Here is an 11,057-nt window from a genome sequence, read left to right as displayed (position 1 = left end):
TATAACACCAGTCATATCCATACTCAACAACCCTATAACAGCTTATACATCACTATAACATCACAGCCATATCCATACTCATAATAGTCATGACAGCTGTTTGAATCTGAGTTCACTGGTGTTTTCCGGTTGTTTCTAGTTTCACTCTTTGCAGATGACCAGATGTTTTACATCCAGATGTCTGATTAAAGCTGAACTCAATGTTTCTCTTTCAGGCCACATTTAAGGGCTGGATGGACATCATGTACGCAGCCGTGGACTCCAGAGACGTCAGTGCACCGTCCAGTAGTTTTACTATGTACACTCCTACTAGTACTAGTACTGATACTAATACTGGACCTGGCACTGATACTAATACTAGTACTAATACTGGACCCTGATACGAGTACTAATACTTATACTGGACCTGGCGCTGATACTAATACTAGTACTAATACTAGGGGTGCAACGGATCACAAACCTCACGGTTCGGTTCGGATCACGGTTCTTGAGTCACGGTTCGGATCATTTTCTGGATCAACAAAGTAAAGGGGAGCAGACAAATATAACTTTGCTTTCCATTTATTAATTAAAGAACTTCAAGAACACTTAAAGAAAAGAACTTTGGGCTATAATCTTACATAAAAACAAAAATATTGAAGATGTCCAATTTGAAACAAAATGAAATAAATAAAACATTCAAATATACTCAATTCTGTTAAGTTTAAGTGCAACATGAGGTATGTTGATACCCTCGTCCTTTGATCAATACTCAAAGAAAGAAACAGCCTGTGAGCTAGCTTCCACTGTTTCAACTGAACTGAACTGCTCGGCAACAACTTGGGTCTATGTTTACTTCCTGTCAGGTTATGTCATTCAAATACACAATAATGTTTACCATTACTGTGACATTATTTTCAAAAAGATGAGAATATCTCCATTGTCTGGAGTGAAGGGAGACCTTTCTGTGGTGACTGTGATATTGCTATTGGGCCCGTCTAGCTTCCACTCTGCTGCTTCTGTCAGCACCTGCCCCAGGTGTGTGTCTGTCACAGAGGGGGCGTGTCTGCAGCACCGGACTATGAATCTCCACTCCGCCGTGGTGAAAGCAGTCACAGTCTTTTCCTTTTCATAGAGGCCTGGAACAAGCTTCATACTGAAGTGGGTGCGTGAGTGGATTTCGTAGCGTGGCTCAAGCATTTTAACCAGATTTTGAAATCCTTTGTTTTCCACACCGGAGTGTCCCCCGTCACTGACAGATGGGATGGTCTCTTCATATGTGTGGACATGCCGATGTATTGCCGGTGTCGTGTGTCTTTCTCTTTAAATAACGCCTACATACCGTAATGGTTTCGTCCATCACCCTTATCCGTCATAAGTTACAGGGAAGACAAAATGCTCCCAAACTTGCCACTTAAATGACGCCGGGGGCTTCTCAAGTTCCTCTGCTCGCCATGACTTTCACCGTTAAATGCTTCTAACCTGCTCTGTTCACATGAACACACTACTGCTTTATATCTGTTCACTGACACTCTGCATTGATATTCGGGGACATGTTACTTGAAAAGGAACAGCAGAAGTAAAACATTATTACACGCAGTGATGATTAAACTGTAAAAAAAAAAATAGAAAATAAATACTCAATTGATCCGCGGTTCACAAGTGATCCGAACCGTGAGGGCTGATCCGAACGGATCACGGATTGATCCGTGATCCGTTACACCACTAACTAATACTGTTACTTATACTACACCTGGCACTGATACTAATACTAGTACTAATACTGATACTAATACTGGACCTGACGCTGATACATGAACAAGTACTAATACCGGTACTAGTACTGATAATAACAGGTACTCCTAATGATAGTGATAAAAGTACTAATACTGATCCCGGTACTACTTGTGCTAGTACTAACAGGTACTTTAGTGGTACAGATGCTGGTATAACAGGTACAGGAACAAAACTACCTTCATAGTGACTTGACTCTAGTTACCATGGTTACCATGATTACTATACCTTGTGTAGGTGGAGTTCCAGCCGCTGTACGAGGCCAATTTGTACATGTACCTCTACTTTGTCATCTTCATCATATTCGGCTCCTTCTTCACCCTGAACCTCTTCATTGGAGTCATCATCGACAACTTCAACCAGCAGAAATCAAAGATATGTTTCTACTCACTGACCTTATTTTAAACTCTGATGTCTGATAACAGACATTAATCTGTTCCTCTGTTCTGTTGTCTTTACTTGGGAGGAACAGATCTTTTCATGACAGAGGAGCAGAAGAAATATTACAATGCCATGAAGAAACTGGGCTCTAAGAAACCTCAGAAACCGGTTCCACGGCCGGAGGTCAGTCCAGGTCCTTCCTGCCAGACTTCGTTAAATCCAGGTGTGAAAAGCTTTCAGTCCGTCTTCTGTTTCTTGTCTCTTCGTCTCACCAGAACAAGTTCCAGGCTCTGGTTTTTGACCTGGTGACGACTCAGCTCTTCGACATCTTCATCATGGTGTTAATCTGCCTCAACATGGTGACCATGATGGTGGAGACGGACGAGCAGAGCGAGGACAAAGAGATGATCCTGTACTGGGTCAACCTGGTCTTCATCGTGGTCTTCACCACGGAGTGCTCTCTGAAGATGATCGCTCTGCGGCAGCACTACTTTGCTGTTGGCTGGAACATCTTTGACTTTGTTGTTGTCATCCTGTCTATTGTAGGTGAGTCAGTGAATCGGTGTCTGGTGATGTCATTGTCTCATCAAGTGATGTCATCATTCATTGCTGTCTCGAAGTGTCTTCTATTTACATTTAAGGCCAACAAATGTCTTTAAATGTCTTAAAGTTTTGGTGTAATTTATGGGGTATTAAATATGATCAGAGATGAAGCGACCATGTTCTCTTTAACCCAGAAGAAAAACATTTTGTCTCGTTTCCTTACTTCGTTCCCTTCAGGCCTCCTCCTTGCTGACATCATTGAGAAATATTTTGTTTCTCCCACGCTCTTCCGTGTAATCCGATTGGCTAGAATCGGCCGAGTCCTTCGTCTCATTCGTGGAGCCAAGGGGATCCGGACGCTGCTGTTCGCCTTGATGATGTCACTTCCTGCCCTCTTCAACATCGGCCTCCTCCTCTTCCTAATCATGTTTATATTCTCCATCTTCGGCATGTCTAACTTTGCGTACGTGAGGAAGGAGGCCACGATCGACGACATGTTTAACTTTGAGACATTTGGGAACAGCATGATCTGTTTGTTTATGATCACCACGTCAGCCGGATGGGACGGTCTGCTGAACCCCATCATGAACACACCGCCGGACTGCGACCCCGACAGAGAGAACCCCGGATCCATGGTGAGGGGGGACTGTGGCAGCCCGGCATTGGGCATCGTCTTCTTCACCACCTACATCATCATGTCCTTTCTAGTGGTGGTCAACATGTACATCGCCATCATCCTGGAGAACTTCAACGTGGCTACAGAGGAGAGCGCTGACCCACTGTGTGAGGACGACTTTGAGATGTTCTATGAAACCTGGGAGAAGTTTGACCCCGATGCTTCTCAATTCATTCAGTACAGGTGAGTCTTCAACTGGTAGTGATGGATCCTAATCGGACTCTACGGAGCTCTGATAGACTCTCCTGTGTTCCACAGTAAGCTGTCAGATTTCTGCGACACTCTGAAGGATCCTCTGAGGATCTCCAAACCAAACACCATTAAACTGATCCACATGGATTTGCCTCTGGTTCCTGGAGACAAGATCCACTGTTTGGACATCCTGCTGGCTCTCACTGCACAGGTCAGATGACCTGCTCACATGTTATGTCATGTTACATTATTTCATGTTTTGTCTCGTTGGATGTTGTGTTATATTAAATCACATTATTAGTATTATATGTGTGTAGGTTTTGGGTGATTCAGGAGAGATGGACGCTCTCAAAGCCAGCATGGAGGAGAAGTTCATGGCCAACAATCCCTCCAAGGTTTCACTCTGTTATTTTAGACAGTTTGAACGATTGTCATATTCTAAAAGGGTCGGATATTGTTTCCTTTATCAAAGTATACTGAAGTCACAGATAACCATTGTTACCTACAGGTGTCATATGAACCAATCTGCAGCACTCTGCGGAGGAAACAGGAAGAGGTGGCAGCGACGGTGATCCAGAGAGTGTACAGGAAACACCTCCTAAAGCGGACGGTCAGATTGGCCTCCTACAAATACAGAGAGAAGACGGAGGGACGGCGAGACGAGCTGTCACCTGAGACAGAAGGACTTCTCTGTAAACGCATCAGTCAGCTGTACGGAGACAGCAAGGACACAGAGGAGCCCGTCTCACCCACCCGGGTGGAGCTTCAGAGAGACTTTCTACTCCACGCTGCTCCTCCTCTCAACACCTCCAACTTCCTGCTGGATGAGAACCTGAGGGAGTCTATTGTCTGATGTTTACCACGTGTCTCCTGTTTCTTCCCGTTTTCCTTCGTTGGAGGAGCAGTGGACTAATCTCTCTGTTAGCTTCTATAAAAACTGATGACGGATCCTGAACAATAGATGGCTCTTCACCAAATGTGTTATCACTGTGTTTGTTACGGATTTAATGTTCAAACTGGAGCCACACACCACCAGGAAACAAGGTTACAATCACTTGTGCCGTTTATTTATCCAAGACGTTGGTTGGAAGGTGATTGCTTCTGATTGCTATGGTTCTACCCAAAGAAAGAACGAGATTACAACATCTTGTTTAAATCATAAAGTCAGCCTTCAAATCACGCCAAATTATTTCCATTAAAGGTAACTGAAATATGGTCTTTAAAATATAATTATTAGCTTAACATGTACTTCATCATAATATAACAAACAAATTAGATCAAAGATGATCCGTTAATCATCTGAAATATATCATAATCTAGTAGAAATAAAGTGCTACCTACACTTTGAGGTTTGAGGTCAACTTGAGGTTATTAGTAACAGTGATGATGTTATCAGTGTTGGTAGTAGTGTATCTACATTTTCAGAATCAAGCTACATTTTGTGAACCTTCTGCTGCAGTCTGAAATAAAACTGAAAGATCAGTAAGTGAGGCCCCCGCCATACACGGACGTGACAGTGAAGACAGAAGTACTTCCTTATGACGATGACATCATGTAACTGTTGTCTATGACGTTTCTCCTGCAGGAAATACAGACCTGCAAGCTTTTGTTTACTTTGATTATGCTACATTGTGAAAAACAGATCTGTGTTGAAATCGGGAGAAGAGCTAGTTAGCGTTAGCCGTTAGCTGCTAGCAGCACAGTCCTGATTGGCTAAATAATGAAGCTAACAGCTGTTAATGGGGGTTCCGTTGAGTTACATTATGAGGCGTTCAAAGTCCATTTAATAAAATTGAGGATTGGGCGAGGGTTAATAACGTTATTGTCATGTGTTCAAATTGAATCTTTTAAAATGTAGTTTTTGGTCAGAATCTTGAATGAATGCCGTTGTTACATAGAGATGAATTATGATGCACTGGTATCAGATCGATACTTCGTATCAGATCAAGGATGTACGTTGAGAAAAGTTGAAATAATAAATATTGACCATTAATGATTGAATTAAGCTGCAGACTTCTTTTCTGTTCTCTTTACTTTGATTTTTTTTTTTATTTCTTTACTATTTCATGTATTATTTGTGGAATTTCAGTGTTTATTATAATATTTATTTGTATTAATCTGTGCAGTAATCTTTGTCCATCTTTTCTTTCTTTAAATAATTCAATTGGAGACTAACTGTCAAACTGTGGCTTGTCGTTAATAAAAAAACTAAACTTAATGGATGGGTGTGTTATCATCCTGCCGATTGGTCGATTCTGAATGTTTGAGCGTGCACACCTTTATAACAAAACACTTTTATACCAGTACAACTTTATACCTGTAAACCTTATGTAGCACCCTGCTAATTTGTTTACATGTCTTTTTTTTAAATGTCTGTAAAACAGTACTTTTGCATTTGTGTTCATGGTTTGGAGAAGTGCTTATGTGTGCTACGGTTCGAGTTGCCCTTGAACCTCCCGTGTCCTTGTATTGGTTGGTCAGGTGTCGTTGTGTTGCCAGCCAATCAGAAGAGTCTGATGGGAGTTTTTGGTGGCCTGCCAGGTTGTTAGAGGGGCGGGACTAAGGACCGGAAAGCGGGAAGTGGACAAAGGGGAGTCGAGAGGAATGACGGAGGGCACTGTTTTAACTTCAGAAACTAGACAATGTTAATGCACCGAGGAGAACTGAAAGGATAATATAGAAGTTGTTTAACACGACGCTCTAACTTTAGAGGTGAGTTTTTCTTTCGGGGAGACGCAAAGGCTGACAGGACAGTCCGTCGAGGGATCAACACGGATGTTCGTGGAGTAACGTTGCGGCTCTGAAGAGGAATAAAGTGGGCTGTTTTCATGGTAGTTTTCTGCTCGTGATTTCAACTGATGGAGCAAAAGACGATTTCAAAGCAGTAGCCTGTTTGCAAGGTTAAGACATCAAGTCTGAATTGTTGAGTCTATTAGCTAAGATGTTGGATCTGTGGAGACTAGACGTGCCGCTCTCTGGGTAGCCGAGGAACAGTGAGTACACCACAAATGTTCCTTCAGGATTTCAACTGAGCTCCAACAAGCGCGCCAACATCCTGGTACCGTCACACTGACTATCACATCTTTGGGTATCAGTATTGTGTGTTATATTGTATTTTTCTGTGGGTCACAATGTTGATGTTATAATAAATGTTGATTGTTTAAATATTAATTTGTTGAAGTGATGTATGTCAATGTAGCAAGTAAGGGCTAAACAGGGCTACATATGAATGCATGGGAGTTTGAACGCACAGGACAGTATAGCTGTATTAAGATAACCAGGTCTCTCTGCACCTTAGTCAGAGTATATTCGTTTAAATTTAGCTATTGTAGGCACATTCCTAAATTCTATAATTTCATAGACCCTCTCCAATTCACCTCTCATGCAACAGGTATATTCTGAAGATCCTGAACTAAAATTGGAATTGAGAAGGTGGGCTACACTTAATACCTAAACATTTTAATACCTGTGCACCTTTATACCTAACTAAATTTATACCTGTACACCTTTATACCTAAACTGTCACGGGGTGTGGTGGAGGACTCAAAGGCAGACAAGACCAGAAGTAGAGTGAAGCAGGTATTTAATGAATAATGAAATCAGAACAGGAAACTTACAGGAACACAACAGGGAATCCACGGACGAGACGAGATGAGGGGGGAAATCCAGCAGGACGAGGCAGGGCAGGCAGACGGGGAAACCGGGAACAAGACGAGCCAAACGGGCGGGTAGACATGGCAATGATCTGGCAAGGAGTGACTGAGAGACAGGAGTTTAAATAGTGGCTGGATAGAGGCAGGTGAAGGGAGTTAGGCTGATCATGAGGGAGGCTGACAAGTGCACTGAATGAGCTGATAGGTGAGTGAGGTGGGTGAGAAATAAAGAGACAGGAGAGAAGGGGCAGAGCTGTGACATAACACCTTCATACCTGTACACTTTTATACCTGTAAACCTTAATACCTAAACATTTTTGTACCTGTACACCTTTATACCCGTACACCTTTATACCTGTACACCTTTATGCCTAAACACATTCATACCTGTACACCTGTATTCCTGAACAGATTCATACCTGTACACATTTATACGTGTACACATTTATACAGAAACACTTTTATAATAAACTGTTTGTTAACTAAATGTTTGTTCACAAGATGTTTGTTAACGAGCTGTTTATCAACAAGCTGTTAGGTAACGAGCTGTCTGTTAACAAACTGTTATTTAACGAGCTGTTTTGTTATCGAGCTGTTCGTGAACGAGGATAACAAGATGAAACTGTTATCTTTGTTGTGTCACTTCTCCTGTTTCATGTATCTGAGCTGAACTCTCTCTGGTCGGATCAGTTTCACGGAGCGTTGAATAAACTCAGTTTCCAGTGTGATGTCACTCCTCTCTGCTGAATGTCTGACCTCAGATCAGTGACACCTGTGAATAAATTCACATCTCTGAGGACAAAAACATCAAACATCTGACTTTGTTTTCTGAAAGGACAGAACATTTTTATATGTTTACATCAGCAACTAGTTTCTGTAAATCAGCTGACATAAAGAACTTATAATATATATAATACTGAAATGATTCCTCTTAAATAACACAATCTCTATTGTACTCTACTGATCTCTACTGTACTCACTGTGCTCCATTGTACTTTATCAATTTCGTCTGATTTCTAATGTACTGTATTGTACTTTTTCATCTCTCAGTCCTTCAGGTATTACTCTCAGTCCTTCAGGGATTACTCTCAGTCCTTCAGGGATTACTCTCAGTCCTTCAGGGATTACTCTCAGTCCTTCAAGTATTACTCTCAGTCCTTCAGGGATTACTCTCAGTCCTTCAGGTATTACTCTCAGTCCTTCAGGTATTACTCTGAGCACTCTGAGATTTTATTATTATTACTCTCAGTCCTTCAGGTATTACTCTCAGTAGCAACTGCTATTTCATTTTCAGGGACATTTCTTTTTTTTTTTTAACATTGTTTCAGAAAATTAGAACCAGTATGTGAATAGTTTTTTTCTGGTAGCTCCACGATCATTTCGGCCTCTTTTTGACTTAACCCTTACAAAAAACATCTTGATTTCCATTCATAAAATATATAATAATAATAATAATATAAAGAATATTGTAATTATTATTATTATAATAATAATTATTATTATTATTATTATTTAGTTTCCTTGTAACGTCACTTTGACTTTTTCTTCATATTGAAATATTTTCACCTTAAAATCAATTGAACGTCACCACCCAGTTTTTCATGTTCAATAAATATTATTATTAGGGCGTTAATGTTATTAGAGGTCAACACACACCCACACACATAGTGTTGTTTGTTCGTTTCATGTTTCTGTTGATGAATATAATCATCAAGTTTTCTTCTATAAAACCACTAAACTCTGAGCTGAAAACAGAACACACAGAACAACTGACCTTAGATCAAATTTAGCAGAACCTGAACCAGAACTGATCCCAGACCAGCCATGGACCGAGGTAAGACATGAAGATCAGTGGTTTGAATAGAGCTGTTGAGACAGAACTCATTTTCTTTTATTTTGTAATGTTTTCTTTTACTTTATTATAAGTCTCACCTGTCTGTCTCTTACCTGTCTGTCTCTCAGTTGTCCTCCTGCTGTCGGTGGTGTGTCTTGGCGTCTCCTCTCAGCCAATCACAGACGGCCGTCTGTTCTCCATCGCTGTTGGCAGAGTTCAACACCTCCACCTGCTCGCTCAGAGACTCTTCTCCGACTTTGTAAGTCAACAGCAGCTCAACAGAGACGGAAATATGAACCATTACTGTGTGTATTACTGTGTGTATTACTGTGTGTACTACTGTGTGTATTACTGTGTATTACTGTGTGTCTTACTGGGGGTATTACTGGGTGTATTTGTGTTTGTTAGGAGAGTTCTCTGCAAACCGAGGAGCAACGTCAACTCAACAAAATCTTCCTGCAAGATTTCTGCAACTCTGATTACATCATCACCCCAATCGACAAGCATGAGACCCAACGCAGCTCTGTGAGAGTACTATCACTACTACACTGTACTATAATATACTACACTATACTGCACTGCACTACACTATATTGCACAATACTGCACAATACTACACAATACTGCACTGCACTATACTATACTACACTGCACTATACTATACTATACTACACTATACTGCACTATACTATACTACACTAAACTGCACTTTGCTACACATTACAGCACTAATACTGCACTATACTACTACACAATACTGCACTATACTTGTGTCAGACTAAGACTTAATTTAAGCAGTTATGAACGAAGATATTAGCTAGCCGTTTTTCTACCAAACTTTAAACATGTTTATCTCTGCTGAGAAGTTGTTTATTTTGACATTGATTCCCTTTTGGAGCTGTTATCTATCTCCTATCATCTGATTGGTTCTAGGTGTTGAAGCTGTTATCTATCTCCTATCGATTGGTTGAGTCTTGGGAGTTTCCCAGTCTTTCCCTGTCTGGAGGTTCTGCTCCTAGAATCCAGATTTCCCCCAAACTGTCCGAACTGAAGACGGGAATCCTGCTGCTGATCAAGGTAAGAACACACATAAATGATATCGTGAACACTAATCTAATGAAAACAGTGTACCAGTATGACTAACCACCTGACCCTGCAGGCCAATCAGGATGGAGCAGAGCTCTTCCCTGATAGCTCCGCCCTCCAGCTGGCTCCGTATGGAAACTACTATCAAAGTCTGGGAGCTGACGAGTCGCTGAGAAGAACCTACGAACTACTGGCCTGTTTCAAGAAAGACATGCACAAGGTGAGGAAGAGGGGAGGTTTGGTGTCATGATGATGATGTCATGATGATGTAATGATGATGATAATGATGTCATAATGATGTAATAAAGATGAAGTTTGTGTTTACAGGTGGAGACCTACCTGACGGTGGCTAAATGTCGACTCTCTCCAGAAGCCAACTGCACCCTGTAGCCCCGCCTCTCTACTGTGAGGCCACACCCCTTGTGGATAATGTAATCCTGTGTTTTTTGTAGCTCAGCCTCCATGTCATATCACTCTGTTAACAAGCGTTAGCATTAGCATTAGTGTTGGCCTCAGTTCAGTGGTTTGTTGATGCAGATTGAGTGTCTCTGTGCTGATGATGAAATGTTTTCTGATGTTATTATATTGACAGTTGTAAACAGGAAGTGATGTCATACCATCAGCATGTGAAATAAAGTGTTTTGTTGCATTCAGATGCGTGTCGATGACTCGTAAACTCACTGATGTTCACGGTATCTTTTTCATGTGTCTTCAGGTTTATGTGGTTGTTTTTCCTCATGATAATTAAACTGCACTTTAAAGAGGGAACAGTTCCTCCTCATGACAAACACCACTAAAAACATTCAGGTCCCTGTAATAAGCATGAAGTAATAGGTAATATTAATAGCACCAGAGCTAGCATCCTCCATAACACCAGAGCTAGCATCCTCCAAAGCACCAGAGCTAGCATCCTTTCATA

The 11,057-nt window shown here is 41.3% G+C and overlaps 2 protein-coding genes across 2 annotated transcripts in view; both read left to right on the top strand.

Moving 5' to 3' along the window:
* scn4ab (sodium channel, voltage-gated, type IV, alpha, b) overlaps positions 1–5,658 on the top strand; it is a 38,540-nt gene extending 32,882 nt beyond the window's left edge. Inside the window, exons 22-29 of the mRNA XM_031879400.1 lie at positions 216–269; positions 2,011–2,148; positions 2,233–2,337; positions 2,430–2,700; positions 2,935–3,556; positions 3,632–3,776; positions 3,883–3,960; positions 4,074–5,658. Coding sequence (XP_031735260.1) covers positions 216–269; positions 2,011–2,148; positions 2,233–2,337; positions 2,430–2,700; positions 2,935–3,556; positions 3,632–3,776; positions 3,883–3,960; positions 4,074–4,418 — 1,758 coding nt within the window. The 3' untranslated portion in view covers positions 4,419–5,658. The remainder of the gene's footprint in view (positions 1–215; positions 270–2,010; positions 2,149–2,232; positions 2,338–2,429; positions 2,701–2,934; positions 3,557–3,631; positions 3,777–3,882; positions 3,961–4,073) is intronic.
* A 3,304-nt stretch (positions 5,659–8,962) lies between these two features.
* On the top strand, positions 8,963–10,745 carry gh1 (growth hormone 1). The gene is made up of 6 exons (XM_031879401.1): positions 8,963–9,052; positions 9,181–9,311; positions 9,461–9,577; positions 9,986–10,129; positions 10,212–10,358; positions 10,466–10,745. Exons 1-6 carry the CDS (start codon positions 9,043–9,045, stop codon positions 10,526–10,528), a joined length of 612 nt encoding a protein of 203 aa, XP_031735261.1. The 5' UTR covers positions 8,963–9,042; the 3' UTR covers positions 10,529–10,745.
* Positions 10,746–11,057: the final 312 nt, after the last annotated feature.

The sequence above is a fragment of the Anarrhichthys ocellatus genome, unplaced genomic scaffold, assembly GCF_004355925.1.
Source record: "Anarrhichthys ocellatus isolate YVR2014 unplaced genomic scaffold, GSC_Weel_1.0 scaffold257, whole genome shotgun sequence".
NCBI lineage: Eukaryota > Metazoa > Chordata > Actinopteri > Perciformes > Anarhichadidae > Anarrhichthys > Anarrhichthys ocellatus.
The sequence above is the reverse complement of the archived record's forward strand: the minus strand, read 5'-3'. Positions and strand labels throughout refer to the sequence as shown.

What these genes read in the sequence shown, in the direction of transcription:
- gh1 (XM_031879401.1), top strand. An exon ending in GAATCCTGCTGCTGATCAAG is followed by an intron (nt 10,130 to 10,211) that starts GTAAGAACACAC and finishes CTGACCCTGCAG; the next exon opens with GCCAATCAGGATGGAGCAGA. An exon ending in TCAAGAAAGACATGCACAAG is followed by an intron (nt 10,359 to 10,465) that starts GTGAGGAAGAGG and finishes TTGTGTTTACAG; the next exon opens with GTGGAGACCTACCTGACGGT.